The 14,725-nt window shown below is 27.4% G+C and overlaps 5 protein-coding genes across 6 annotated transcripts in view; 3 read left to right on the top strand and 2 right to left on the bottom strand.

Moving 5' to 3' along the window:
* The window catches only part of LOC135952247 (centrosomal protein of 104 kDa), a 139,569-nt gene that overhangs the window by 20,281 nt on the left and 104,563 nt on the right, over nucleotides 1–14,725 (top strand). The gene's annotated exons all lie outside the window — the stretch shown is intronic.
* On the bottom strand, nucleotides 234–1,066 carry LOC135952116 (glycosyltransferase-like protein gnt13). Its single transcript, XM_065501918.1, has 5 exons — nucleotides 934–1,066; nucleotides 828–866; nucleotides 646–759; nucleotides 541–579; nucleotides 234–472 (listed from the first exon to the last, which is right to left on the bottom strand). Exons 1-5 carry the CDS (start codon nucleotides 1,024–1,026, stop codon nucleotides 317–319), a joined length of 441 nt encoding a protein of 146 aa, XP_065357990.1. The 5' UTR covers nucleotides 1,027–1,066; the 3' UTR covers nucleotides 234–316.
* Nucleotides 3,524–4,271, top strand: LOC135952203 (uncharacterized). Its single transcript, XM_065502045.1, has 4 exons — nucleotides 3,524–3,660; nucleotides 3,724–3,765; nucleotides 3,831–3,920; nucleotides 3,985–4,271. The coding sequence occupies exons 1-4, from the start codon at nucleotides 3,586–3,588 to the stop codon at nucleotides 4,123–4,125; spliced, it is 348 nt and encodes a 115-aa protein (XP_065358117.1). The 5' UTR covers nucleotides 3,524–3,585; the 3' UTR covers nucleotides 4,126–4,271.
* On the bottom strand, nucleotides 7,084–7,621 carry LOC135952384 (uncharacterized). Its single transcript, XM_065502293.1, has 3 exons — nucleotides 7,485–7,621; nucleotides 7,384–7,422; nucleotides 7,084–7,310 (listed from the first exon to the last, which is right to left on the bottom strand). The coding sequence occupies exons 1-3, from the start codon at nucleotides 7,566–7,568 to the stop codon at nucleotides 7,104–7,106; spliced, it is 330 nt and encodes a 109-aa protein (XP_065358365.1). The 5' UTR covers nucleotides 7,569–7,621; the 3' UTR covers nucleotides 7,084–7,103.
* LOC135952202 (uncharacterized) lies at nucleotides 12,021–12,754 on the top strand. The gene is made up of 3 exons (XM_065502044.1): nucleotides 12,021–12,156; nucleotides 12,228–12,299; nucleotides 12,355–12,754. The coding sequence occupies exons 1-3, from the start codon at nucleotides 12,082–12,084 to the stop codon at nucleotides 12,553–12,555; spliced, it is 348 nt and encodes a 115-aa protein (XP_065358116.1). The 5' UTR covers nucleotides 12,021–12,081; the 3' UTR covers nucleotides 12,556–12,754.

The following is a 14,725-nucleotide window of genomic DNA, read 5'->3' as shown; positions in this document are numbered from 1 at the left end:
ATCATGTCAGAATGTAACCGATTTAATGAATCAATTTTGTTAAAGTTTGCCGCATACTGCAATTTTCAGATTACGGTACAAATGTTGCCCGTTTTTCGCCATACTTTACGTTATAATTTCAGAGTCCTTAGAACTAATTTGGGCAAAATTGTATGTGGATTACCGCATAATTAGCAACAGTGGAGACATTTGTATGGGAGATAGGTGAAATCATTTTCAATACTAAACAAACCTTATCGACAGAGAGTATTTGTTTATTCCATGAACTAAATAAATATACATACAATGAATAAAAAAATACAATATATTGACCAACTTAGCCAATCCAATTAATGAATTTTTGCAACCAATTTAATTCTTTAGTCTTTGGAGAGTTTTTGTCATCGCTTTCGTCGACCTGATCTCCGTTATGTATAGTCTTGCCATTAACCTGTACTCGATTTCGAATATTATTGCCACTGATAATATTGTCCTGAAAAAAAATCATAAACAGGAAATTAAAATAAAATATAATTTAAAATCTAGAACGGTAAAACTTACATCACTGTTCGGTTTCCCTATAGTTTGATCTTCATCATCCTGTAAAAGATTTGTATTATTATTTAAAAACTATGTTTAGAAATAATTATTTATTTAATAAATTACTCGGTTATCGTTATTATTCCAATATTTCACATAGTCTTTGCCATTGTAATGAATAGTGGTCTTGCCATTATTCTGAACTCGATTATTAATATTATTGCCCACGATAATATTGTCCTGCAAGACGTTTTAAAAATGAAAAGTTAATTTTGTTACACATTTTTCACTGCTTTTGTAAAACTTACATCGGGCTTTCTATTTTTTATCAGACCATCTATATACTCCTGGAAACGATTTAATTTATTTATTAAATAACAAACTAGTTAGTTATAAAGTTTAATTTTCACTTACATCAAGATTATCTTTTGTTTGTTGAGCATCAGTATAATGGGATTTAGCAAACATAATTAATAATATCACACGAATTGCAAGATGTAATTTCATTTTGTATTTAGTGTAATACAATTTTAAAATTCAGTTTACTGGTTGCTCTAGAGGAAAGGAAAGTGATACTGAAATAATTGATTATATTAAATGACTTTTTATAGCTGCTTATTTTTATTAAATGTACTTTAATCATATAAATGTGGTTTAATTGTTGAAACTAAATGTTTAGTCATGTAAAGAACTTTATAAAGAAAAAATCTATTAAGCTGGAATTTTCTTTATTGATTATAGTAAATTACAATGTTAAAATTAGTATTACTTTAAGAAAATATCTGAACTATTGTTTAGTCCAGTTTTTTCCGACTTTTTTCGGAATGTCCTGCATATGATTTCTGTCAGTACTCTGACTAATGTTCTTGGAGGGCGTGTTTGCACTTTCTTGATCAACTATTTTCTTTTATGGACTATCTATAGGGCAAAACTACGATACGTTTGGTGGATATGGTTCAAAATATTGTTGAACTTGTTTCTTTTAGTATAAATCGTTTTTTCTTTAAGCACTCTTCCCGATATATCTCTCCATTAATCAACATTAAGGCAAATATTAGCTCAAGTCCTAAATCAAAGTCCTTATTTCAAAATTGAAATCTCCAACTTGGTCCCCAAAATTTTATAATCATAGAAACACAATTTGTTAATAAAAAAAACTATGTGTGTGAAGATAAATTTAAATTTATTTAGCACAGACAGGCCAAAAATCCTCTCCAGATTTATTTTTTCAAAAAACTAAAATTTATTGGAATCCTGATATTACGATAGGTTCAAATATCCATCTATTATTTCAGATGGATAGTTTTTTTCTAATTTTTTTCCATTTTGTTTTCTTATTCTGAAATTATTTCAGATATTGTAGATATAAATTTGTTTATAATAATTCAAGTATTATGACTGTTAAGTGATTAACAGTGCTCTGTTAACTGCAAAATGGGCGGAGCTAAAATATGTGGTTTATGTCTGTGCTAAATAAATTTAAATTTTTCTTCACACACATAGATGTGTCTACTAGTCTAAAAAGGGCAATGTCAGCTTTTGGTCGCCTAGGTAAAATGTAGAGGTTCCGACAAATATCAGAAAATACGAAGATATGTATATTCAATGCTTGCGTAAAATCTACTCTGCTTTATGGAAGCGAAACTTGGCAAAGAGACTTCAAGTATTTATAAACAAGTGTCTACGAATAATAATATGTCGAATATTTTGGCCAAATAAATTCACAAAAACAGAGCTCTGGAGGCTAACAAAGGAAGAACCAATAGTTCGTTTTTGATTTTGCAAAAAAGTCAAAAATTGCATGTTTTGAGTTTTAAAACATTTTTTTTGATAGATATCAAACTCGCATCCCACACAGCGACCAAATAAGTCTTCAAGGAAAATATCTAAGCATTATTTTAAGAAGAAAAAAGGGCCCATTTTGAAAAAAAAGTTGGCCAAAATGTAAAATTTTGACCCCCTCTAACTCAGATAGTTCTGGACCGATCTTGTTGAAAAATTGTGTCTGAATTAGAAGACATCGATTTTAAAAGTTGGTTCACTTGACGTGAAATCCCCCATATACTAATGTGAGTCTACGATAAATATTTTGATGTGATCTATGGTGGGTATAAAAATGTGTGCAATTTTAATGGCGGACCTCGGATTTATTATATTTTCAAATCCCAATTGCAAATTCGCAATTTTTCTTTGCACCTTTTTACTTAAAATTGTCGAACGAAGCATTTTAATGAAATTTTAAGGCAAATCTGACTTTTTAATAAAATTTCCCGTATGATTTTTTGATCATCTATCATCACGAGATCACCGAAACGAAAAAAGTGCTAAAGTTATTTGACAACAAAAACAAGTGGAAACATTTTACTTCAACAGTGTTTTTTACAGAAGTACTTCTATGAGAGTAAATCAAATTTATTAACTAATTTTAATTGAAATTATTTATTTGCTACAAACTTTTGGCAAAGGTGTAATTTTACAAGATCAGTCAGTTAGAAACTGATCAGCCAGTTAGAAAGGACAAATTTATTTCTGAAATATATCGATTTCGGTACTTCTATGAGAGTAAATCAATTTGGTTAACTAATTTTAATTGAAATTATTTATTTGCTACAAACTTTTGGCAAAGGTGTAATTTTTGAAGATCAGTCAGTTAGAAACTGATCAGCCAGTTAGAAAGTGCAAATTTATTTCTGAAATATATCGATTCAGTCCCACAATGCACTGTAGTTCAACTGGATTGAGTGATTTGCAACAAAATAAGCAAAAATTCTTTAAAAAAGCTAAAATAATTTTTATTTCGATTTTAATATAAAATCTTATTTTCGATCAAACAATTGTGGTCAAATATGAGTCAATTGAAAAGAAACATTTTTATTTATAATTACAGTGGTAACGAATATATTTTTTATTGAAACCACATAGCTTTATTTATAAATATTTTCTGCTATCGTCAGTAAATTGTTGGGTATATAAATTAAAAGTTATTTAAATACTTCAAGCAACAAGTATATCAGCGTTTAGTTAAGTTTCTGTAACTACTGGTGAAGGAGTAACAACTGTTGCAATATGAAACTCTCTATATTTTTTCTGATTGCGGTGCCTGTTTTGATCTGCACCAAATCGGTGCAAGCTGGCTATAACGTAATTATTTAGTCTTTTTTTATGTGTTATAGATTTCACAAATTTTTCCTTTTAATCTTTTAGTATATAGGTTCTTATGAATATCCAGAAACTCAACACCACAAAGTAAATATTTATTTTGTTATTATTTTGCCTTATACCTTAACTAATTTTTTAATTTAATCCCGTAGCATTCAACTCAAAAGCATCATCATAGACATACTTATGACGATCCTGAAACCTATAATGCTTTAAATCGCAACAGCATTTATCGTAATGGTGTAAGTTTTATTTAACATATGTTTTCTGGGTTTCCGATAATGATGTTTGGTACTTTTGTTTTAGGATCATGTTGTGGTTCACAGTCAGCGCTCCCATAAAGTTTATAACGATATAGAAAAGGACACAACATCGGTTATAGTAAAAGATGACAATGGCAATGTCCAGCAATCAACACAGGTCTATATCTCGAGCAGAAGAGATTGAAAAGGGATAAGAATAGCTGATGAAGGGTGTTAACATTGTGTTTTACGTACATCTCTTATAAATCCCTTAAATTTTAAATTTGTATTACCCATTTTATTTTTGAAACAATATATTTTTAATAAATTTTAATTTTTCCAAAAAAAAAACACGAAATAGTCATTACCCACTACTACTTGTTTCTAGAAGACTGTCTCGAACTAGTGATTTTACATGGCAACTAGTTACGTAACCAGCTACGTGACTAGTTATTTTAACACATGCATTTCCTAAACAGGGCTTCAATTGTCAACGAGACTATCTGATAGCTGGACCTAAGTAGTTAACTCATTGGGTTCACATACTGGTTACATAGAGTCAGTTAACTTACTAGCTACTTAACTGGTTACTTGAGCAGCTACATAACTAGTTATTTGAATATGCACTGGTGCTAATTTACATCAAATAGTCAGTTAAAAACACATCTTATAGTCCAATAAGCGATTGCTTGTAGACAACCCTTCCTCCGACAACTCTCCAATAGATTACATCTGGTAGCTCAAATAACTACTTTCTAAAGTGCAGTACAAAATAAACGTTTAAAGTGACTACACTATAGGTTACTTAGAGACACTAAAGTGACAATTGGCTTCACGCTAGTTTACACGATCTAAGATCTCAGTATACTTAAGCTAAAACATAACAAAATGTATGAGAATTCTATCGACACAATTTGTAAAAAACCAATTTGTACGAATTACTCACAAAACATTTAAAGTGTCTTCACGCTAGATAACTTGGGATGTATAAAGTAACCAATTGACTTCTCTTTGCACTACAAGGAGCACATACGTGTCAAATGACCCAAAATATATAAATTGGAGACAGCCAAATGATAAGACATTAGTGACAATTGCTGTCTATAAGGGATACATTGACTACGTGCTTAACCGCTGGGTAACAATTATAAGACCTCCCCTCTGAGTATGTTTCTTACACCCATTATTACATCCTGAATATTTGGACAAAAGAAGCATGTCATCCTTTAAAGCATTAATAAATGTTTGGGCAATTTTGACCCATGAGTACAGGATAAGGGTTAAAAACAGAATATCTTATTCGTTACTGCGATACGATAGGGTAATGTGTTAGGTGCCTGCTGCTTTTGAACATTGAACTTTTTTAAATGAAAATTTCCAAAGCTAGTAAAAACTAGCAATCAAACGAACAAACTAGAAGGTAGCAGGTTACAAAGTTATACACAAAAGAGAGGGCAAAGAGAAACCCAGCTTCCTTCAATACAAGAATATCCCTCGGTGACATATATCCCGACATCCGAATAGCATTCCGATTTCCCGCCCTCTCAAAACATTCCTAGAAAATAAAATTTTCAAGAGAATTAGCACTCTAGGAATGCAGTCCTCACCCTGTTGCTGTCAATTCTCTTGAAATATATCGCCCCATAAATTGATCTATCTGAAAGTCTATGATAGATCGAAGCTAGCTCTTGACTGCTTCTTGGAGAAGTATTTCCAATAAGTTCTGAAATTGTTGCTGACAATTCCCTCGAAATCTATATCCCCCAAACATCCCTGGACAAGTCTATTTCCAACAGCACTAGCCCTCTCTAAGAATGCAATCCCTAGAAATCTATTGCGCCAAAAATTGATCTATCAGAAAGCCTAAGATAGATCCCATCTAGTCCTTGTTTGCTTCTTGGAGAAGTATTTCCAATAAGTTCTCAACTTGTTTCCATTAATCCCCTCGAAATCTATCGCCCTCCTAATATCCCTGGGCAAGTTTATTTCGAACAGAACTATCCTTCTCTAAGAATTCCTTCTCTAAGAATTCCATCTCCCTCTGTTGTCGTCAATGCTCTCGAAATCGATTGAGCCAAAAATTGATTTATCAGAAAGCCTATGATAGATCCCATCCAGTCCTTGTTTGCTTCTTGGAGAAGTATTCCCAATAAGTTCTCAACTTGTTTCCATTAATCCTTTCGAAATCTATCGCCCCTCAGACATCCCTCGCCAAGTCTATTTCCAACAGAACTAGTCCTCTTTAAGAATGCATTCGCTGTCGCCCTGTTGTCGTCAATGCTCTCGAAATCTGTTGCGCCAAAAATGTATCTATCAGAAAGCCTATGATATATCCAAGCTAGTCCTTATTTGCTTCTTGGAGAAGTATTCCCAATAAGTTCTCAACTTGTTTCCTTCAATCCCCTCGAAATCTATCGCTCCTCAGACATCCCTCGACAAGTCTTTTTCCAACAGAACTAGCTCTCTTTAAGAATGCAATCGCTGTTCTCCCTCTGTTGTCGTCAATACCAGAAAGCCTATGATAGATCCCATCTAGTAAGTAGGGCTAAACACCTACAGGGCACCCTCCATAGCATACCTCTAATCGGATTTAATACCTCCCACTCTCATGCAAAATTCCAGTATTAAATACAATGGCAAGCCCTATAAAAACATTAGAAAAATTAAGGCTGACTGCTAACGTCGGAAATTTCCTATTAACCCGTGTCTATGAGATAAAACCGAGAAAACCTTCGGAACATGACAGGTCGAATAACACATCTTGAAGTCTGACAAGAAACACCCTGTCCAGGATCCGATTTCTGTTTTTGTAGCGGAACAATAAGGACCAGAGATTTCCTTGTGGAGTTCTCCTAAGATCGGGGATCTCGATCGATCACTTGTAGTATCTCCTTCTAATAGCGTCACCAATCGACTCTGTCCAAATGAACTCAAATTCTTGAGGCTGTCAGTTGGGGATACAATTTCTCGTAACAATAGTAATAGATTGATCTGAAGATAATTGTAGAAAACAGACGAACAAAAATTACCAATAACTGTGTTCTGATCTATATATTTCTATATATGATATTTCCCTTTGCCTATTTCCTTTTATACAAAGAAGAAGAATCTGATCTTACTGTCTTGAAGTTTATGAGAAATCATAAAACAAGTCAAGTATTGTTTATTATTATATTAAACTTATTATAAACATTTTCTCATTAAAAAGTACAATAATTGAGCTAAAATGCAACCATTCAACCAGAATGCTGTATTCAATACATTGGCATTTGAAGTAGTATTCTTTTTATGATCATGATCTTTTTTATTATCATGAGCCGTTTCATTAACCAACTCCTTTCCATTAACCTGAACTCGGTCTTTATTATTATTTCCGTTGATCACATTGTCCTGAAAAGTTTAAATAATTTACAAGATTACTTTAAAATTGATTTTAAATTTAAAATTTAAAATTAATACTTACATCGCTCTTTGGTTTGTTCATTCGATCATATAATTTATCCTGTAAGAAAATTGTATTATTTAGTCATAATTTTTAGATAAATTAGTTTATTTAAAACTTACAAGTGAAGTATCCTGAGCTTCTGAGTTATGGAACTTAACAATTACAATTAATAATATCACAACAAATGCTAGGTGTAATTTCATTTTGAATATTAGTTAAATATTTTATAATTATTAAAGTTACTTGCTGCTCTTAAGGTAATTAAGATTCTAATGATTATAATACAAATAATGAGTTTTTATAGCGTTTAATTTTTGTATAATACACACTATTTGGTAATAAATAGCATGTCGAATCATTGGTATAAGAAATAATAATATGTTTGTGGTTTCAACTAGAATCAAAGTGGGGATGCTTCTATTTTTATTAAGGAATAAACCCATTTAAAAGAATTCTATTAAATAAATAACTTACCGAAATGGGAATTTATTTTATATTTATATTGTTATTCATATTAAATAATATTCCCAATAAGGGACATATTTAAAATATTTAATATTTTTCATTAATTGACATAAAAAAGTAATAAAATTTTACAAAATTCAATTGAAAATAATATTAAACAAAAAAAATATATAAAAGCTAATAAAAATATAAAGATTGATAGAATTTTCTTAAAAACAAAAATTTCCCCTTAAGGGAAATTTTTTGAAATAGGTGAAATTCGGAAAATGTTATGCAAATTTAATAAATTGAATAAAAACTAACAGAATTCAATAAAAAAAATTTCAAATTTTCTTAAAACCAAACATTTTTCAAAAAGGGAAATTTTTTAAAACAAGGAAAATATTCAAAATTTTATAAAAAAAATAATAAAGTAAATAAAAGCTAATGAAAATATAAAAAATTTATAAAAATTTCTTAAAAACAAAAAATTTCCAAATAGGGAAATTTGAAAAATTTTATGAAAATTCAGTAAATTATATAAAATATATAAAATCTAATAGATTTCAATAAAAAAATTTAAAATCGTCTTAAAACAAAAATTTCTCAAAAAGGGAAATTTTTTTCGATAGAGGAAATTTGAAAACAAAAATTATGAAAACTTTATAAAGCTATTATGAACTAAACATAATAGAGTAAACAATTTTTAAAATTTTCTTAAACAAAAATTTTCCCATAAGGGATATTATTTGAAATAATGGAAATTTGAAAAATTTTTATGCAAATCTAATAAATTAAATAAAAATTAATAGAATTCATTAAAAAATTGTTCAAATTTTCTTAAAACCAAACATTTTACAAAAAGGGAAATTTTTTAAAACAAGGGAAATTTGAAAAATTTTATGTATAAAATTAATAAAGTTTTTATATACTATTGAAAATATAAAAATTGATAAAAATTTCTTAAAAATATGAGAAATTTGAAAAATTTTATGAACATTTATTAAACTTAATAAAAACTCACAGAATTCAATAAAAAATTTTGGAAATTTTCTTAAAACAAAAATTTCCCAAATAGGGAATTTTTTTGTAACAAGGAAAATTTGAAAAATTTTATGAAAATTTAATAAATTGAAGAAAAATTAACAGAATTCTATAAACAAAATTTTAAATCGTCTTAAAACAAAAATTTCCCCATAAGGGAAATTTTTTGAAATACATTTATTAAACTAAATAAAAACTAACAGAAATCATTAAAATTTTTTTTAAATTTTCTTAAAAGAAAAATTTCCCTAATAGGGAATTTTTTTGTAACAAGGGAAATTTGAAAAATTTCATGAAAATTTAATAAATTGAATAAAAACTAACAGAATTCAATAAAAAAAATTTTAAATTGTCTTAAAACAAAAATTTCCCAAAAAAGGAAATTTTTTGCAATAGGGGAAATTTGGAAAAAATAATGAAAATTTTATAAAGCAAATAAGAACTAATATAATAGAGTAAATAATTTTGAAAATTTCCTTAAAACAAAAATTTCCCAAATAGGGAATTTTTTTGTAACAAGGGAAATTTTAAAATTTTTATGAAATTTTAATAAATTGAATAAAAACTAACAGAATTCAATAAAAAAAAATTAAAATTGTCTTAAAACAAAAATTTCCCAAAGAAGGAAATTTTTTGCAATTGGGGAAATTTGGAAAAAATGATGAAAATTTTATGAAGCGAATAAGAACTAATATAATAGAGTAAATAATTTTGAAAATTTCCTTAAAACAAAAATTTCCCCATAAGGGAAATTTTTTGAAATAGGAGGAATTTGAAAAATGTTATGAACATTTATTAAACTAAATAAAAACTAACCGAATTCAATAAAAAATTTTGCGAAATTTTTTTAAAACAAAAATTTCCCAAATAGGGAATTTTTTTGTAACAAGGGAAATTTGAAAAATTTCATGAAAATTTAATAAATTGAATAAAAACTAACAGAATTCAATAAAAAAAAATTAAAATTGTCTTAAAACTAAAATTTCCCAAAAAAGGAAATTTTTTGCAATAGGGGAAATTTGGAAAAAATTATAAAGCGAATAAGAACTAATATAATAGAGTAAATAATTTTGAAACTTTCCTTAAAACAAAAATTTCTCCATAAGGGAAATTTTTTGAAATAGGAGGAATTTGAAAAATTTTATGAACATTTATTAAACTAAATAAAAACTAACAGAATTCAATAAAAAAATTTTGAAATTTTCTTAAAACAAAAATTTCCCAAATAGGGAATTTTTTTGTAACAAGGCAAATTTTAAAAATTTTAATAAATTGAATAAAAACAACAGAATTCAATAAAAAAAAATTTAAAATTGTCTTTAAACAAAAATTTCCCAAAAAAGGAAATTTTTTGCAATAGGGGAAATTTGGAAAAAATTATGAAAATTTTATGAAGCGAATAAGAACTAATATAACAGAGTAAATAATTTTGAAAATTTCCTTAAAACAAAAATTTCCCCATAAGGGAAATTTTTTTGAAATAGGAGGAATTGAAAAATTTTATGAACATTTATTAAACTAAATAAAAACTAAAAGAATTCAATAAAAAAAATTTTAAATTTTCTTAAAACAAATTTTCCCAAATAGGGAATTTTTTTGTAACAAGGGAAATTTTAAAAATTTTATGAAATTTTAATAAATTGAATAAAAACTAACAGAATTCAATAAAAAAAATTTTAAATTGTCCTAAAACAAAAATTTCCCAAAAAGGGAAATTTTTTGCGATGGGGGAAATTTTGGAAAAAATTATGAAAATTTTATAAAGCGAATAAAAACTAACATAATAGAATAATCAATTTTAAAAATTTTCTTAAAACTAAAATTTCCCCATAAGGGAAATTTTTTGAAATAGGAGGAATTTGAAAAATTTTATGAACATTTATTAAACTAAATAAAAACTAACAGAATTCAATAAAAAATTGTTAAAATTTTCTTAAAACAAAAATTTCCCAAATAGGGAATTTTTTTGTAACAAGGGAATTTAAAAAATTTAATAGAATCTAACAGAATTCAATAAAAAAAATTAAAATCGAATTAAAACAAAAATTTCCCAAAAAGGGAAATTTTTGGCAATACGGGAAAAATTTATGAAAATTTTAAAAGCGAATAGAACTAATATAATAGAGTAAACCATTTTGAAAATTTCCTTAACACAAAAATTTCCCCATAAGGGAAATTTTTTGAAATAGGAGGAATTTGAAAAATTTTACGAACATTTATTAAACTAAGTAAAAACTAACCGAATTCAATAAAAAAATTTTGAAATTTTGTTAAAACAAAAATTTCCCAATAAGGTAAATTTTATAAAACAAGGAAAATTTTAAAAATTTAATGCAAAATTTAATAAATTGAATAAAAATTAACAGAATTCAATAAAAAAATTTGAAATTGTCTTAAAACAAAAATTTCCAAAAAAGGGAAATTTTTTGCAATAAGGGAAATTTGTAAAAAATTATGAAAATTTAATAAATTGAATAAAAACTAAGAGAATTCAATAAACAATTTTTAAAAATTTCCTCATAAGGGATATTTTTTGAAATTAGAAAACTTTAAAAAACTTTATGAAAATTTAATAAATTGTATGAAAACTAACAGAATTTAATAAAAAAAAAAATTTTAATTTTCTTAAAACCAAAAATTTTTCAAAAAGGAATTTTTAAAAAATTTAATGAAATTATTTTTTTAAAATAAGGGAAATTTTAAAAATGTTAAAATTATTTTTTAATTTACGTAAAAAGTAATAAAAACTGATAATATTTTGGAAAATTTTTTATTAAAAATTTTCGAATCAAAAATTAAATTCTAAAGATTTCCTATAATATTGGACGTCTACCTACTAGCCATAATTTATATAAAATCTTTCAATTTATGTAGGGTACTCAATTACAGTCTAACACAAAGTTAGTAATATTCCTTATTTCGATTTTATTATAAACAAATAATTTCTGTTTAAAGATTTGTGGTAAAAAATGAGTAATTTCAATATTGTATCAAACACTTTATATTTATAATAACACAGGGCTATAAAAGTAACAAATTCTCTGTAAAAGACATTTGCAATTAATGAAACCGCTTTCTTATTTATAAATATTTTACTTATTTAGAACCGCAATACTTTGTTCAATATTGTTATAATTTCTGAAATATTGCAATAAAGAAAATTATCATTCTTGAACTTCGCATCATTATTTCTAAACCATTTAGAGGTAGCAGTATAAAACCTAAAATATGAAACTTTATATATATTTCTCTATCACTGCTGTAGTTTTGATCTGCACTAAAACGGTTATGGCTGAAAAACAAGTAACTATTTTGTCATTATTTTATTTCCAATCTTAACCAAAATTTAAATTTTAATTTTTCTGTTTTTAAAGCAACGGGATAGTCATTCTGCTGGGCATGAGCTCTCCGATATGCTAAATAGCAACAGTATTTATCGCAATAATGTAAGTAAGCTTTGAATTTCATCTCGATAAATTCGTAACTGTTTTTTTGTTATAGGAAGCAACTTCGGTTCAAAAGCGTCGAGAACAGAGCCTATTTAATAATCTGCACAAGGATACGGTTGTGGTAAAAGATGCCAACGGCAATGTCCAGCAGTCGACAAAAGTTTATATGTCTAATGGTTCCAAATTCAACACCGATAATTCTTTATATTTTATGTTTGTTTTAGTAACATACATATTAAGCGCTTTTAACTAAATTTATTGTATTTTAGTTTCATGGTGGAAACATTTGTATGACAAATAAATTGTTACCCCTTATTCATAATACAAATTTTATTTTAGCAAAAGTTTATAAAAGAAATTTTGTATGAAAATTTAGTTTTATAAAGTTTTGATCAAATAAAAATTATATTTTGAATAAGAGCTTTATAGAAAGCTTTTGGTAAAAGTATAAATTAATTGTAGTCTAATTTTCAAAACAGAACATGTTCAGTTTTGACCTGTCACATAGTTTCTAACAAGTATTTATTTATTTACTCTCTCCTAGGCTAGAACAGTTGTGTCAGCCATAAAATTAGGGAGAGAGTAATTATTATACCCTTCACCATAAGTTTGTCATTCCGTTTGTAATTTCAACATTTTTCATTTGCGAACCCACAAATTCTGGATCGTTATAGATAGCGGAGTGTTGAAATCAACTTTCCGAAGACCTAAATAACTTACAAACGCGATTCATATATCAATATCTCCGAAATTGTTACGGCTCGGTTGATATTTAAAATTGAGGAAATCGGTCCACAAATGGCTGAGATATAGGGAAAAAACCAGGACAACCTAGATTTTTGACCTATTTTTGATCTATATCTGGATTACTAAGTCATTAATATAGATAATATGGATATCTAATGACAGATATTTTAAAGACCTTTGCAACAACGTATATAATACCATAGTTGGACCTACAATCGGTCAAAATCGGTAAAAATATATTTTAACCCAAATTATTTTTTTTCACGAAAAAAATGTCTGAAAAGCTGGAAAGCTTGAAAACTTACATACATATCGCTGGCTTAACATGCAAAGGCTGTAAGTCCATATTTTAAAATTTTACAGGAGAGACAAAAAACATTCAAACTTTTTTTTTGCGTAAATATTTTTGAATTCTGTAAACGCAATTTTTTTTTTGTATTTTGCTTTGTTTTCGATGTTCGTAAAAGCAAAATGATAACATAAGTATTTGCCGAGATAAAAGGTTTTTTGGACTTAGAGCTTTTTCTATTGCTTAGTTTGTATTTTTTCTATGGACTTAGGTCTTTTTCTTAGAACTTGTCTTTCATTTCTTATTTACTAGTTTTTATATCTGGATTACTAAGTCATTAATATAGACAATATGGGTATCTAATGATAGAAATTTCAAAGTCCAGGCTATAGAAAGTTGGACCTATAATGGGTCAAAATCAGGAAAAATATATTTTAAGCCGAATTTTTTTTTCATCAAAAATTTTTTTGCCATAATTCTTTTTTTTAATTTTTAAAAATTTAAAAAAATTTAAAAAAAAAAATTGGAAAAAACTTTTTAAGAATGATATATAAGATTCAGCACAAAATTTTTTTTTTTTAATTTAAAAAAACAATTTTGAATTTTTTTTTTTTTAAATTTTGTATACCTAAAAATATTTAAAATTTGTATTTTAAAGTACAATTTGGTGAAGGATATATAAGATTCGGCACAGCCGAATATACATAGCTATAATACGTTTGTGTAGATAATTGTAACGCCCAAAAATATTAGTATAACACCCACCTTAAATTATACCGATAGACTCAGAATCACTTTATGAGTCGACTTTTTTTAGGACCAAGGACGAAGCCTATTGAAACTAGCTGAAATCGGTCCATTATATCCCCTAGCTCCCATACAAATGTCCTCCCGAAATACTTTATACTATGAAAATCATGTCACCTAATTTCATGGCGATCGGTCTGTAATTAGTCATAGCTCCCATATAGGGACCGCTTCAAAAATCACTTTAACGACATAAATCTCTTAAAAATGTTGGTATACACATAAAATTCAACGCAAATAACTTTGATGGCGATCGGTCCATAATTAGTCAGAGCTCCCAAATAAGACCCTCTTCAGAAAATTACTTTTTTAAATTTTAAAAGAAAAAAATGGTTGGGCATGACCGACCATTTTTTTTTAATTTTTTTTTGCAATTTTTCAAAGAAACCGAAAACCGGTTTCTAAAATATGTCGAAGAATCGATCTCCCTAATATATACTTTAAAATAGAACCATTTAATTGAAATAACCACACTTTCACCAGTTATTATACCCTACACCACCATAGCGGGGAGGGTATTATGCGTTTGTGCAGATGTGTTGTATTAGTCTAACACCCACCTTAAAGTATACCGATCGAC

Source organism: Calliphora vicina, chromosome 2 (genome assembly GCF_958450345.1).
Source record: "Calliphora vicina chromosome 2, idCalVici1.1, whole genome shotgun sequence".
Taxonomy (NCBI): Eukaryota; Metazoa; Arthropoda; class Insecta; order Diptera; family Calliphoridae; genus Calliphora; species Calliphora vicina.
The sequence above is the reverse complement of the archived record's forward strand: the minus strand, read 5'-3'. Positions and strand labels throughout refer to the sequence as shown.

Excerpts from the sequence above, each read along its gene's own strand:
- LOC135952202 (XM_065502044.1), top strand. The coding sequence starts at position 12,082 with ATGAAACTTTATATATATTTCTCTATCACTGCTGTAGTTTTGATCTGC. Across the intron at positions 12,157-12,227 it reads CGGTTATGGCTGAAAAACAA|CAACGGGATAGTCATTCTGC; the intron begins GTAACTATTTTG and ends CTGTTTTTAAAG. Across the intron at positions 12,300-12,354 it reads ACAGTATTTATCGCAATAAT|GAAGCAACTTCGGTTCAAAA; the intron begins GTAAGTAAGCTT and ends TTTTTGTTATAG.
- LOC135952116 (XM_065501918.1), bottom strand. The coding sequence starts at position 1,026 with ATGAAATTACATCTTGCAATTCGTGTGATATTATTAATTATGTTTGCT. Across the intron at positions 760-827 it reads TAAAAAATAGAAAGCCCGAT|GACAATATTATCGTGGGCAA; the intron begins GTAAGTTTTACA and ends AACGTCTTGCAG. Across the intron at positions 580-645 it reads GGAATAATAACGATAACCGA|GATGATGAAGATCAAACTAT; the intron begins GTAATTTATTAA and ends AATCTTTTACAG.
- LOC135952203 (XM_065502045.1), top strand. The coding sequence starts at position 3,586 with ATGAAACTCTCTATATTTTTTCTGATTGCGGTGCCTGTTTTGATCTGC. Across the intron at positions 3,661-3,723 it reads CGGTGCAAGCTGGCTATAAC|TATATAGGTTCTTATGAATA; the intron begins GTAATTATTTAG and ends TTAATCTTTTAG. Across the intron at positions 3,921-3,984 it reads ACAGCATTTATCGTAATGGT|GATCATGTTGTGGTTCACAG; the intron begins GTAAGTTTTATT and ends CTTTTGTTTTAG.
- LOC135952384 (XM_065502293.1), bottom strand. The coding sequence starts at position 7,568 with ATGAAATTACACCTAGCATTTGTTGTGATATTATTAATTGTAATTGTT. Across the intron at positions 7,423-7,484 it reads AAGCTCAGGATACTTCACTT|GATAAATTATATGATCGAAT; the intron begins GTAAGTTTTAAA and ends ATTTTCTTACAG. Across the intron at positions 7,311-7,383 it reads TGAACAAACCAAAGAGCGAT|GACAATGTGATCAACGGAAA; the intron begins GTAAGTATTAAT and ends TAAACTTTTCAG.